We start from the raw sequence: 15,068 nt of genomic DNA, 5'->3' as shown, positions 1-15,068 counted from the left end.
CCATGTAGCTGTCATCCTCCATGTAGCTGTCATCCTCCATGTAGCTGTCATCCTGTATGTGGCTGTCATCCTCCATGTAGCTGTCATCCTCCATGTAGCGGTCATCCTCCATGTAGCGGTCATCCTCCATGTAGCTGTCATCCTCCATGTAGCTGTCATCCTCCATGTAGCTGTCATCCTCCATGTAGCTGTCGTCCTGTAGGTAGCTGTCATCCTGTATGTAGCTGTCATCCTCCATGTAGCTGTCGTCCTGTATTTAGCTGTCATCCTGTATGTAGCTGTCATCCTCCATGTAGCTGTCGTCCTGTATGTAGCTGTCGTCCTCCATGTAGCTGTCGTCCTCCATGTAGCTGTCATCCTGTATGTAGCTGTCACCCTGTATGTAGCTGGCATCCTCCATGTAGCTATCATCCTCCATGTAGCTGTCATCCTGTATGTAGCTGTCATCCTCCATGTAGCTGTCATCCTCCATGTAGCGGTCATCCTCCATGTAGCTGTCATCCTCCATGTAGCTGTCATCCTCCATGTAGCTGTCATCCTCCATGTAGCTGTCATCCTGTATGTAGCTGTCATCCTCCATGTAGCTGTCATCCTCCATGTAGCTGTCATCCTCCATGTAGCTGTCATCCTCCATGTAGCTGTCATCCTCTATGTAGCTGTCATCCTCTATGTAGCTGTCGTCCTCCATGTAGCTGTCACCCTGTATGTAGCTGGCATCCTCCATGTAGCTATCATCCTCCATGTAGCTGTCATCCTGTATGTAGCTGTCATCCTCCATGTAGCTGTCGTCCTCCATGTAGCTGTCATCCTCCATGTAGCTGTCATCCTCCATGTAGCTGTAATCCTGTATGTCTGAGGCCTTCTGCTCAGGATTCACAAACCTGTCACCTATTTTTGTTCTTAAAAACATGTATTATTTGTCATCCTGTCATCCTGTATGTCACGTAATCATGAGTTTCTCTCTTCCATTTTAGTCACTAATTTCATTTCAGTTTTACTCTCAAACTTGACCAACACTCATTTCATTCTTTTGTTACATCCTATCAGTGATTGATATTCATGTGGGCATGTTGGAATGTGCTATTAATTTAATCAATGTAATCAAAATTTGTGATATGTCTTCATTTATTTATTTTATTTATTAATTCATTAATTCATTCAACTTATTTATTTCTGTGTCACTGCAAAAGCCGTAGCCCTACAGGTCCCCCCATCGCTCCCTCTGCCTCCAACTGACCAAGCCCCGGCCCCGGTTCCTGCCCCGGCCCCGGCCCCTGCCCCGGCCCCTGCCCCGGCCCCTGCCCCGGCCCCGGCTCCTGCCCCGGCCCCTGCTCCTACCCCGGCCCCGGCTCCTGTCCCGGCCCCGGCTCCTGCCCCGGCCCCTACCCCGGCTCCTGCCCCGGCCCCTGCCCCGGCCCCTGCTCCGGCTCCTGCCCCGGCCCCTGCTCCTACCCCGGCTCCTGCCCCGGCCCCTGCTCCTACCCCGGCCCCGGCTCCTGCCCCGGCCCCGGTTCCTGCCCCTGCCCCAGCCCCGGCCCCGGCTCCTGCCCCGGCCCCTGCTCCTGCCCCGGCCCCTGCTCCTGCCCCGGCCCCGGCTCCTGCCCCGGCTCCTGCCCCGGCCCCGGTTCCTGCCCCAGCCCCGGCCCCGGCTCCTGCCCCGGCCCCTGCTCCTGCCCCGGCCCCTGCTCCTGCCCCGGCCCCTGCTCCTGCCCTACTGGGGTGGAGCGAAGAGGAGGATTTGCCCCGGCAGTCCTTCGTGACTCCAAGGCCCGCCTCAGGAAGTGCTGAGGTAAATTCATCAACTGTAATGACACCACACAGTTACGATATTAAACAGTATGCCATTCTACACAGTTAAGATATTAAACAGTATGCCATTCTACACAGTTACGATATTAAACAGTATGCCATTCCACACAGTTAAGATATTAAACAGTATGCCATTCTACACAGTTAAGATATTAAACAGTATGCCATTCTACACAGTTGTCTTGTCTCCTGCATCCTCTCTCCCTGTCCGTTTCTCTGAAACATAACCACCCCCCCCCACGCCTCCATCACTCTCTCCTCTCACTCAGCATGTAAGGAAACATTACCAATACCAGCCCCCCCCCCCCCCCCTGCCTCCATCACTCTCTCCTCTCACTCAGCATGTAAGGAAACATTACCAATACCAGCCCCCCCCCCCCCCCCGCCTCCATCACTCTCTCCTCTCAATCAGCATGTAAGGAAACATTACCAATACCACCCCCCCCCCACGCCTCCATCACTCTCTCCTCTCACTCAGCATGTAAGGAAACATTACCAATACCACCCCCCCCCCCCCGCCTCCATCACTCTCTCCTCTCACTCAGCATGTAAGGAAACATTACCAATACCACCCCCCCCCCCCCCCGCCTCCATCACTCTCTCCTCTCACTCAGCATGTAAGGAAACATTACCAATACCAGCCCCCCCCCCCCCCCCCCGCCTCCATCACTCTCTCCTCTCACTCAGCATGTAAGGAAACATTACCAATACCAGCCCCCCCCCCCCCCCCGCCTCCATCACTCTCTCCTCTCACTCAGCATGTAAGGAAACATTACCAATACCAGCCCCCCCCCCCCCCCCCCCCCCGCCTCCATCACTCTCTCCTCTCACTCAGCATGTAAGGAAACATTACCAATACCAGCCCCCCCCCCCCGCCTCCATCACTCTCTCCTCTCACTCAGCATGTAAGGAAACATTACCAATACCAGCCCCCCCCCCCCCGCCTCCATCACTCTCTCCTCTCACTCAGCATGTAAGGAAACATTACCAATACCACCCCCCCCCCCCCCCCCCCCCGCCTCCATCACTCTCTCCTCTCACTCAGCATGTAAGGAAACATTACCAATACCAGCCCCCCCCCCACCCCCCGTGCCTCCATCACTCTCTCCTCTCACTCAGCATGTAAGGAAACATTACCAATACCACCCCCCCCCCCTGCCTCCATCACTCTCTCCTCTCACTCAGCATGTAAGGAAACATTACCAATACCACCCCCCCCCCCCACGCCTCCATCACTCTCTCCTCTCACTCAGCATGTAAGGAAACATTACCAATACCACCCCCCCCCCCCCCCGCCTCCATCACTCTCTCCTCTCACTCAGCATGTAAGGAAACATTACCAATACCAGCCCCCCCCCCCCCCCCCGCCTCCATCACTCTCTCCTCTCACTCAGCATGTAAGGAAACATTACCAATACCAGCCCCCCCCCCCCCCACGCCTCCATCACTCTCTCCTCTCACTCAGCATGTAAGGAAACATTACCAATACCAGCCCCCCCCCCCGCCTCCATCACTCTCTCCTCTCACTCAGCATGTAAGGAAACATTACCAATACCAGCCCCCCCCCCCCCCCCGCCTCCATCACTCTCTCCTCTCACTCAGCATGTAAGGAAACATTACCAATACCACCCCCCCCCCCCCCCGCCTCCATCACTCTCTCCTCTCACTCAGCATGTAAGGAAACATTACCAATACCACCCCCCCCCCCCCCTCCATCACTCTCTCCTCTCACTCAGCATGTAAGGAAACATTACCAATACCACCCCCCCCCCCGCCTCCATCACTCTCTCCTCTCACTCAGCATGTAAGGAAACATTACCAATACCAGCCCCCCCCCCCCGCCTCCATCACTCTCTCCTCTCACTCAGCATGTAAGGAAACGTTACCAATACCAGCCCCCCCCCCCCCCCGCCTCCATCACTCTCTCCTCTCACTCAGCATGTAAGGAAACGTTACCAATACCACCCCCCCCCCCCCCCCCCGCCTCCATCACTCTCTCCTCTCACTCAGCATGTAAGGAAACATTACCAATACCACCCCCCCCCCCTCCATCACTCTCTCCTCTCACTCAGCATGTAAGGAAACATTACCAGCCCCCCCCACCCCCCACCCGCCTCCATCACTCTCTCCTCTCACTCAGCATGTAAGGAAACATTACCAATACCCCCCCCCCCCCCCGCCTCCATCACTCTCTCCTCTCACTCAGCATGTAAGGAAACATTACCAATACCAGCCCCCCCCCCCCCACCTCCATCACTCTCTCCTCTCACTCAGCATGTAAGGAAACATTACCAATACCAGCCCCCCCCCCCCCCCGCCTCCATCACTCTCTCCTCACACAGGTAAAGGTTAGAGACGGAGACAGGTAACCTCAGGAACACAGGTAAATGTTAGAGACAGAGACAGGTAACCTCAGGAACACAGGTAAATGTTAGAGACAGAGACAGGTAACCTCAGGAACACAGGTAAATGTTAGACAGAGACAGGTAACCTCAGGAACACAGGTAAATGTTAGAGACAGAGACAGGTAACCTCAGGAACACAGGTAAATGTTAGAGACAGAGACAGGTAACCTCAGGAACACAGGTAAATGTTAGAGACAGAGACAGGTAACCTCAGGAACACAGGTAAATGTTAGACAGAGACAGGTAACCTCAGGAAACATTACCAATACCAGCCCCCCCCCCCCCCCCCCCCCCCACTCTCTCCTCTCACTCAGCTGCTGCTTCCAGAGAGTTGGCGTTCATCTCTCACCAAGGAGCAGCAGCGGTGGATCGGCCGCACGCTGTTCACCAGGAACAGCTTTGGGAGGTCGACACTCACCACTGACCTGGTCACGTGGTGGACGCCTCCCCAACCGCGGCCGATCTACAATCAGCCACCCGCATCCCCCGACCCCTTCTTCGCATGTCGACTGTTCCTTTGGATGCCCGCACGTATATGGGCATACAAGCTGGCATGCCCCCAGTCTGGGTGCAAAGGCACACTCTGCAAGGCTGGGCTCTACAAGACCATCCGGAGGGTCTTGGACATCGACCGCTGGTATCTCATGGCCACCGAGTACCTGGAATGCGGTCGGTGTAAGAAGAAGGTGGCGGGGTGGTCACGGGACCTTGTCAGTCAGCTGGACGCTCGGCATCGCTGCCAGTTCCCAGCAATATTGACATACAAGTAAGTTCACAAGATTTAGTTAGTTAGTAATAAAGTCAAATGAATGCATGTCATTCATATGCTTTATCTCTCTCTCTCTCTAGGTTGTCCTGTGACCTGCGGGTTGTGAGGATGCTGAGGTCGTGCTCTTTGGGGAACAGTGCGTCACAGACCTACAGCAAGCTGTGTGACAGTCACAGCGAGTCCTGGACGCGGAGTTGTATACGGTACCTCGGGGAGTGCGAGCAGTTTCTGGCCTCGGGCACTGGGCGGCAGTTCACCGATCCACCGGAGATGCCCCCGGTGCCCTCACCCGTCTTGCTGCTGACGGTCTACAGCCATGACGTGCTGTCACGGCTGGACGAGGTGAAGGCCAGGGTCACCTCCATCTTTGGGTCCATCTTAAAGATGGACTCTACCAAGAAGGTGAGTTTTCACTTAAAAATGTAAAGATAAGTCATGTCTGATTTTTGTATATCTATATTTAAATAATGTCTTGACCTTTCTGTCTTTGTGTGTCTGTCTCCAGGTGACCAAAAAGCTTGCGGGTACCGCTGCAGACACGGCCGCCTGGGTTACCAACGTCGGCAACGAGCACGGGCAGGTCCTCGTCAGTGTCCTCACTGCCGGTGAGGGCGAGGGCCTGTTCCCCATGGCGGCTGGTCTCATGGGGCGGTACAGGCTCGCCGGGGTGGCGCCCCCCCAGCTCATGTACGTGGACCGAGACTGCTGCTCCAGCTTCGGCGGATCAAAGACAGCTGCCATGTACAATGAGTGGGACCAGCTGGTGGTTCGGCTGGACATCTGGCACCTGATGCGGCGGTTCGCGTCAGGTGTCACCACTGAGAGCCACCAGCTCTACGGTCCCTTCATGCGGCAGCTGTCAGCCTGCGTCTTTGAGTGGGATGCAGGCGATATCCGCCGACTGCTGGAGGCCAAGAGGTCTGAGCTGGAGGGGAAGCACGGGATGGTCGGCCTCACCGAGGCGGAGGTTACGAGGCAGATCGGCAGGAAGGAGTTGGCACTTCACTGTCGGCGTCGTACGCGTGGAGCTGCGGCGACCGAAGTCCTTCTCCTTGACCTCCTCGAGACGTTCAACAGCGAGAAGGGGGTCGACACCCTGGGCATCCCGTTGCTGGACTCCATCCGCATCCAGGCAATCTGGGAAGAGCAGAGGCGCCACCTCCACTGCATACAGGACCCACCCGGTGTACAGCTGTACACCGAGACCGGCAAAATCACCAAGGGCGACGCGATTTTGCCGGTTTATCGCTGCGCACGGGGCTCCACATCCTTGGAGTCATTCCACCTCCACCTCAACCGGTTCATCCCAGGTAATTGCTGTTGTTTAAGCTTAAAGTAATGCTTCATGTTTAATGTTAACAGCAACAGCTCTCCCACCCTAATCGTGCATTGTTCTCTCAGGTACCAGGGCAAATGCCATGCATTTCCAGGCATTCCTGTTGGATGGACTGGTGAGGTGGAACGAGGACCGCGCGCAGGCAGCAGTGGAGGGAAAGAACAGGCAGCCTCTGCTCTCCTACAGTGGCCACCTGCAGCACATCCTTAACCTTAGCAGCCAAAGGGTGCTTGGCAAAGAACAGGTTAAGGACTACACCAAGCCTAGCGAGTACACGGGTAAGTCGAGTAAGAGAATGAACATTTACATCAATTGCATTAATTACATCCCATTAACACTTCCCTACTCTGCTTCTGAATGCACTCTGATTTTTTGTTGTTGCTTTAATAGGGGAACTCCTCGGAGTGGAGTACCTGTACTCGCAGACTGGCAGAGTGCTGCAGGATGTCAGCGCGGACCCTGACCTTCCGGAAGAGGCATCCGCCGTCCAGCAGCTCGACGAGGAGGACGAGGGCTTTCAGGAGGAGGATGTGGACCCGACAGTCCACATCCCTCATGTCGCTACTATGAGCGCCCCGTCCTCCAGCTCAGCGGCACCTCTGTCAGGGGAATCAGCTGACGCACCTCTGTCAGGGGAAGCCGCTAACGCACCTCTGTCAGGGGAACCCGTTGACTCACCTCTGTCAGGGGAACCCGCTGACGCACCCAGGTCTGGGCCATCCAGTTCCACCACCCCTGAAGACGGAAGCTCTCCTGAGGCCCCTGGTCGACACGGTTCTCCTCACCCTGACCACTCCTCTGATTCAGAGGTAATTATAATTGAACTTTTTGTTGTTGTTAAAAAGAAAAATGCTATTGCAACCTCTTTGAAAATAAGGAATTGTGACAAACTCAAGACAAGTTTCAGGTGTTTAATAATACCAAGGATGCCATCAGCTGAGTTTAGAAAGTTCACAACACGTCTTATTCTCTTCCCTTGAAGGCGTCACCTCCCCAGATATCCATTCTATGACCACAATGACTTTCCCCTCCTCCCCAGATATCCATTCTATGACCACAATGACTTTCCCCTCCTCCCCAGCTCTCCATTCTATGACCACAATGACTTTCCCCACCTCCCCAGATATCCATTCTATGACCACAATGACTTTCCCCTCCTTTCCCCTGTGGAATGTCCATGGTCCTCTCTTTGTCTAGCTGTCCATCTTCTAGGCCTGACCCTGATCTCTGATCCTAGGCAATTTCCTCTTATCTGATTAGGTCATGGTTTCTAAATTAGCAAACACAAAGTTTCATGACCTAAACTCCATGTAATACTCACAGTAATCATTCACTAAACAGGATGAAAATAAAAAAAAATACAGTTTAACTTGAAACATGTTACATTTTAACAGATTCCATCAGTGTGACGTTCAGTTAAGTTACATAATATAAAATAACAACTCCTATTTCCTTTTGTAGAAGAATCTTATGTGTTACCCCCTAAATGTGTGACATCGTCCTCATCGTTTCTTCCATGTCTCTTTTTTATCTTCAGGGGGAGACGAAAGACCCTGATGCAATGCCAGGCTACCAGCATGTCCGTAGGCTTGCCAGGGCCTTGGTGGGGGTGAGGAACCGCCAGGGGCTGTCGGACAGCAGGGTAGACGGTCTGGTGGAGCTGTGGCTGGCGCTGCCAGACTTCGACAAGCAACGCTTGATCTACCCTGCCCGACACCAGGAGAGGATCGTTCAGGGGCGGTTCAAGGCAACGAAGGGGAAGTCGTCCATTGTCCTAGGAAAAGACTCTCTCCAACGGTATGTTGTTATTGTTCATGTCCTCCACCTTACTATTATTTTGCCTGCCTCCACATTAAATGTATATGAAGGTCAGGCGATGGCTATCATTATACTTTGGCTGTCATTATCTTTCAATGTTCTCTAATTATTTAACTCCTCTGTTTTCAGTTGCCTTCTCGGACTGAACTCGGGCCCTGCAAGTTGGCCGGGCACCAGCCGTTTGGTGGAGGCGATTTGCAGACAGCTCTGTCAAATCCATCCCAGCGCCACGCAGTCTGCCGGCGTGAAGAAGAGCAGGTGGGCGCTCATTCTGGCAGACTACGTGGCCATCAGGGAGGCAGTGCTGAACAGCCCGAGGTTGATGACCCAGACCAACCTTCAGCTCTTTGAGCTGAATCAAAGGACCATCAGTCAGTGGTAAGACATTAACTTATGGAAGACTTGTTACATAAAGCCATGTGACTAATGACAATCTGAGTGACAGCTTTTGTGTTTGTTTTCTCTCTCTGTTTCAGGTACTCCCGGCGTCAGAGGGAGAGGATGGTGCTGCAGCAGGGATTGGGGCTCGCTCCTGCACCCAGCGTCACCACCCAGCCCCTCCACTACCAGCAGGAGGGAATCCAGGCACTCTTCCCTTTCCCTACGCCGCCCCCCCCGGTCCCACGCCAGACCACCCAGCAAGGAGGACACGCCCACGCGCCCATTCTGCCAGCCCACCTGGAGCAACAACCTCCCGCACTTCCCGGCCCCTCCCAAGGACCACAGACGGGCTCCTCTTTACCTCCTCCGGTGCCAAGGACAACGGCTTGGAGGAGGAAGAGGATGGCGGAGGACAGAGAGGAGGGGACAGCCGGGAAGAGAAAGCAACGCGAGCAGTACGTCTGCTCCAAATGCGGGTTGCCGAAGCGGCGGGAGACGGGGCACAGCCGCTTCGGCATCGCGACTTTCTGCTCTGTTGCTGCGGGGGGTAAGACCGTGGCCCAGTGGCTGGCGGAAATGAAGGACACTAAGGAGCGAGATGAAGGACACTGAGCCGCTGGCCGGGTGGTCGGATGTTTTTATTGTAAATAGTTCCCTGTTCCCCTCTGGACCGAGACCTTGAACGAGGTGTAGAGGCTTGTGTGTGTCGAGGACCCTCAGAGCTATATTGTCTGTAGTCTATAAGACTACTGGTAGGGTAACCCCAGGGTAGGCAGTTCTGAGGAACTATATTGTCTGTAGTCTATAAGACTACTGGTAGGGTAACCCCAGGGTAGGCAGTTCTGAGGAACTATGTTGTCTGTAGTCTATTAGACTACTGGTAGGGTAACCCCAGGGTAGGCAGTTCTGAGGAACTATATTGTCTGTAGTCTATAAGACTACTGGTAGGGTAACCCCAGGGTAGGCAGTTCTGAGGAACTATATTGTCTGTAGTCTATAAGACTACTGGTAGGGTAACCCATGGTAGGGTTAGACTACTGGTAGGGTAACCCATGGTAGGGTTAGACTACTGGTAGGGTAACCCATGGTAGGGTTAGACTACTGGTAGGGTAACCCATGGTAGGGTTAGACTACTGGTAGGGTAACCCATGGTAGGGTTAGACTACTGGTAGGGTAACCCATGGTAGGGTTAGACTACTGGTAGGGTATCCCATGGTAGGGTTAGACTACTGGTAGGGTAACCCATGGTAGGGTTAGACTACTGGTAGGGTAACCCATGGTAGGGTTAGACTACTGGTAGGGTAACCCATGGTAGGGTTAGACTACTGGTAGGGTAACCCATGGTAGGGTTAGACTACTGGTAGGGTATCCCATGGTAGGGTTAGACTACTGGTAGGGTATCCCATGGTAGGGTTAGACTACTGGTAGGGTATCCCATGGTAGGGTTAGACTACTGGTAGGGTAACCCATGGTAGGGTAACCCCATGGTAGGGTTAGACTACTGGTAGGGTATCCCATGGTAGGGTTAGACTACTGGTAGGGTAACCCATGGTAGGGTAACCCCATGGTAGGGTTAGACTACTGGTAGGGTATCCCATGGTAGGGTTAGACTACTGGTAGGGTATCCCATGGTAGGGTTAGACTACTGGTAGGGTAACCCCATGGTAGGCAGTTCTGAGGGGAGACACCAGACTAATGTCAGTCCGTTCCCAAACAAAATGCTCTTTTTATGAGCACATGAACATTTTATTTACATAGTTCAATAAGAAGACTGTATAGCAGAGACAGACAGGATCGTGATGCACCTGTGGAAAAAAAGAAAAAGATAAGATAAGACAATAAAATATACAACATGATTTATCAATACATCTTCAGGTGAAAACTCAACTTCTTGGTTGAGCTCATGTTCAACAGCAGTAGCTATAACACATAGGTTAAACAATATAAGGCACGTGAATAACTTACCTTTTTGCAAGTGTATAGACATTTCTGTCCACAGGTCAGTGGCCCAGACGCACTTCAAACTGCTCTTGATGGTGTACCGCCAATCAATCAATGCTCCAGGCGCCCTATCACCGCAAATGTTATACATACACCTGACGGGTTAGAAGAAATAGAGCCTGTATGCATGCAAATGTCCCATGTACTAAGGCGTTCACACACACAATACAATTAGAGCAATTATGGTGTGTTATTTTGTGTGTGTGTATAGAGATTGTTGACATTATTATTTAACGTTTATTGGATTTACATTGCAATAATGATCTTTTCATTTCATCTTGTTTCCCTATGTATACTCTGGTTCATCATTAAAACTCCTAGATTGGACGTCTGTGTCTGTCTTCACTGTTTTTACCTGGTGCTCAAAGCACATGGCTACTTAATGTGCTTTGTTGCTAACTCCTCCTCTCACCCAGCAAACCCCTCCCCCATTCCCCCTCCTCCTTGGACAGAGAAGAATGGGCAATTTCTTAGCCAATCATGCACCTCCGAAATTTTCATAACAAAATATTTTTTGGGGGAGGCAGCCATTGATGATACCCGGTGAGTATATGAGGGAAATGTGCTTGCTTGATTTTCGATTGAATGTAACATCGACGACTAAATGTGATGAAATATGACAATAACAAAACGACGTAACAAAAGCCCTTGCATGAAACGCCACCAACCGAAACCTACACACTACAAACATGCTCTGCAGCTGCATTCACAATACGTCCTTAAGCAAAGACTTAGCAGTGAATGCTGGGTAACGTTAACATACTGTAACGTTGTGATTTTAAAACTCTTGAATCCTGTTCTGAAAATGTACCATTTGTTTTAATGTTGGGAAGTAGAACAGCTGTGAAAAGCTGCTTATTTGTGTCATTTAAACTTTATTTACTTATTACTTATTTATTAACTTTATTTGTAGATGTAGAACTGACCTAGACAGGACATATATCATATCCCATATCACCTCTGATTCAATATTCTACCCTATCACCGACCTAGACAGGACATATATCATATCCGATATCACCTCTGATTCAATATTCTACACTATCACTGACCTAGACAGGACATATATCATATCCCATATCACCTATGATTCAATATTCTACCCGACCTAGACAGGACATATATCATATCCCATATCACCTCTGATTCAATATTCTACCCTATCACCGACCTAGACAGGACATATATCATATCACCTCTGATTCAATATTCTAACCTATCACCGACCTAGACAGGACATATATCATATCCCATATCACCTCTGATTCAATATTCTACCCTATCACTGACCTAGACAGGACATATATCATATCACCTCTGATTCAATATTCTACCCTATCACTGACCTAGACAGGACATATATCATATCCCATATCACCTCTGATTCAATATTCTACCCTATCACCGACCTAGACAGGACATATATCATATCACCTCTGATTCAATATTCTACCCTATCACCGACCTAGACAGGACATATATCATATCACCTCTGATTCAATATTCTACCCTATCACCGACCTAGACAGGACATATATCATATCACCTCTGATTCAATATTCTACCCTATCACCGACCTAGACAGGGCATATATCATATCCCATATCACCTCTGATTCAATATTCTACCCTATCACCGACCTAGACAGGACATATATCATATCACCTCTGATTCAATATTCTACCCTATCACCGACCTAGACAGGACATATATCATATCCCATATCACCTCTGATTCAATATTCTACCCTATCACTGACCTAGACAGGACATATATCATATCCCATATCACCTCTGATTCAATATTCTACCCTATCACCGACCTAGACAGGACATATATCATATCACCTCTGATTCAATATTCTACCCTATCACCGACCTAGACAGGGCATATATCATATCCCATATCACCTCTGATTCAATATTCTACCCTATCACTGACCTAGACAGGACATATATCATATCCCATATCACCTCTGATTCAATATTCTACCCTATCACCGACCTAGACAGGACATATATCATATCACCTCTGATTCAATATTCTACCCTATCACCGACCTAGACAGGACATATATCATATCACCTCTGATTCAATATTCTACCCTATCACCGACCTAGACAGGACATATATCATATCACCTCTGATTCAATATTCTACCCTATCACTGACCTAGACAGGACATATATCATATCCCATATCACCTCTGATTCAATATTCTACCCTATCACCGACCTAGACAGGACATATATCATATCACCTCTGATTCAATATTCTACCCTATCACCGACCTAGACAGGACATATATCATATCACCTCTGATTCAATATTCTACCCTATCACCGACCTAGACAGGACATATATCATATCCCATATCACCTCTGATTCAATATTCTACCCTATCACCGACCTAGACAGGGCATATATCATATCCCATATCACCTCTGATTCAATATTCTACCCTATCACCGACGTAGACAGGACATATATCATATCACCTCTGATTCAATATTCTACCCTATCACCGACCTAGACAGGACATATATCATATCACATATCACCTCTGATTCAATATTCTACCCTATCACTGACCTAGACAGGACATATATCATATCCCATATCACCTCTGATTCAATATTCTACCCTATCACTGACCTAGACAGGACATATATCATATCCCATATCACCTCTGATTCAATATTCTACCCTGTCACCGACCTAGACAGGACATATATCATATCCGATATCACCTCTGATTCAATATTCTACACTATCACTGACCTAGACAGGACATATATCATATCCCATATCACCTATGATTCAATATTCTACCCGACCTAGACAGGACATATATCATATCCCATATCACCTCTGATTCAATATTCTACCCTATCACCGACCTAGACAGGACATATATCATATCACCTCTGATTCAATATTCTACCCTATCACGGACCTAGACAGGACATATATCATATCCCATATCACCTCTGATTCAATATTCTACCCTATCACCGACCTAGACAGGACATATATCATATCACCTCTGATTCAATATTCTACCCTATCACCGACCTAGACAGGGCATATATCATATCCCATATCACCTCTGATTCAATATTCTACCCTATCACCGACCTAGACAGGACATATATCATATCACCTCTGATTCAATATTCTACCCTATCACCGACCTAGACAGGGCATATATCATATCCCATATCACCTCTGATTCAATATTCTACCCTATCACCGACCTAGACAGGACATATCACATATCACCTCTGATTCAATATTCTACCCTATCACCGACCTAGACAGGACATATATCATATCACATATCACCTCTGATTCAATATTCTACCCTATCACCGACCTAGACAGGACATATATCATATCCCATATCACCTCTGATTCAATATTCTACCCTATCACCGACCTAGACAGGACATATATCATATCCCATATCACCTCTGATTCAATATTCTACCCTATCACTGACCTAGACAGGACATATATCATATCCCATATCACCTCTGATTCAATATTCTACCCTATCACCGACCTAGACAGGACATATATCATATCCCATACCACCTCTGATTCAATATTCTACCCTATCACCGACCTAGACAGGACATATATCATATCCCATATCACCTCTGATTCAATATTCTACCCTATCACCGACCTAGACAGGACATATATCATATCCCATATCACCTCTGATTCAATATTCTACCCTATCACTGACCTAGACAGGACATATATCATATCCCATATCACCTCTGATTCAATATTCTACCCTATCACCGACCTAGACAGGACATATATCATATCACCTCTGATTCAATATTCTACCCTATCACCGACCTAGACAGGACATATATCATATCACCTCTGATTCAATATTCTACCCTATCACCGACCTAGACAGGACATATATCGTATCACCTCTGATTCAATATTCTACCCTATCACCGACCTAGACAGGGCATATATCATATCCCATATCACCTCTGATTCAATATTCTACCCTATCACCGACCTAGACAGGACATATATCATATCACCTCTGATTCAATATTCTACCCTATCACCGACCTAGACAGGACATATATCATATCCCATATCACCTCTGATTCAATATTCTACCCTATCACTGACCTAGACAGGACATATATCATATCCCATATCACCTCTGATTCAATATTCTACCCTATCACCGACCTAGACAGGACATATATCATATCACCTCTGATTCAATATTCTACCCTATCACCGACCTAGACAGGGCATATATCATATCCCATATCACCTCTGATTCAATATTCTACCCTATCACTGACCTAGACAGGACATATATCATATCCCATATCACCTCTGATTCAATATTCTACCCTATCACCGACCTAGACAGGACATATATCATATCACCTCTGATTCAATATTCTACCCTATCACCAACCTAGACAGGACATATATCATATCACCTCTGATTCAATATTCTACCCTATCACCGACCTAGACAGGACATATATCATATCAC

The 15,068-nt window shown here is 49.2% G+C and overlaps 1 protein-coding gene across 1 annotated transcript; it reads left to right on the top strand.

The window, feature by feature from the left end:
* The first annotated feature begins 1,067 nt into the window (after window positions 1-1,067).
* LOC129839202 (uncharacterized) lies at window positions 1,068-10,846 on the top strand. Its single transcript, XM_055906510.1, has 10 exons — window positions 1,068-1,077; window positions 1,191-1,789; window positions 4,529-4,980; window positions 5,064-5,385; window positions 5,489-6,293; window positions 6,385-6,597; window positions 6,710-7,128; window positions 7,857-8,116; window positions 8,267-8,515; window positions 8,614-10,846. Exons 1-10 carry the CDS (start codon window positions 1,068-1,070, stop codon window positions 9,128-9,130), a joined length of 3,846 nt encoding a protein of 1,281 aa, XP_055762485.1. The 3' UTR covers window positions 9,131-10,846.
* Window positions 10,847-15,068: the final 4,222 nt, after the last annotated feature.

Source organism: Salvelinus fontinalis, chromosome 40, assembly GCF_029448725.1.
Source record: "Salvelinus fontinalis isolate EN_2023a chromosome 40, ASM2944872v1, whole genome shotgun sequence".
NCBI lineage: Eukaryota > Metazoa > Chordata > Actinopteri > Salmoniformes > Salmonidae > Salvelinus > Salvelinus fontinalis.
The sequence above is the reverse complement of the archived record's forward strand: the minus strand, read 5'-3'. Positions and strand labels throughout refer to the sequence as shown.

Coding starts and splice junctions, on each gene's coding strand:
- LOC129839202 (XM_055906510.1), top strand. Junction 7,129..7,856: donor ACCACTCCTCTGATTCAGAG/GTAATTATAATT, acceptor TTTTATCTTCAG/GGGGAGACGAAAGACCCTGA. Junction 8,117..8,266: donor GGAAAAGACTCTCTCCAACG/GTATGTTGTTAT, acceptor CTCTGTTTTCAG/TTGCCTTCTCGGACTGAACT.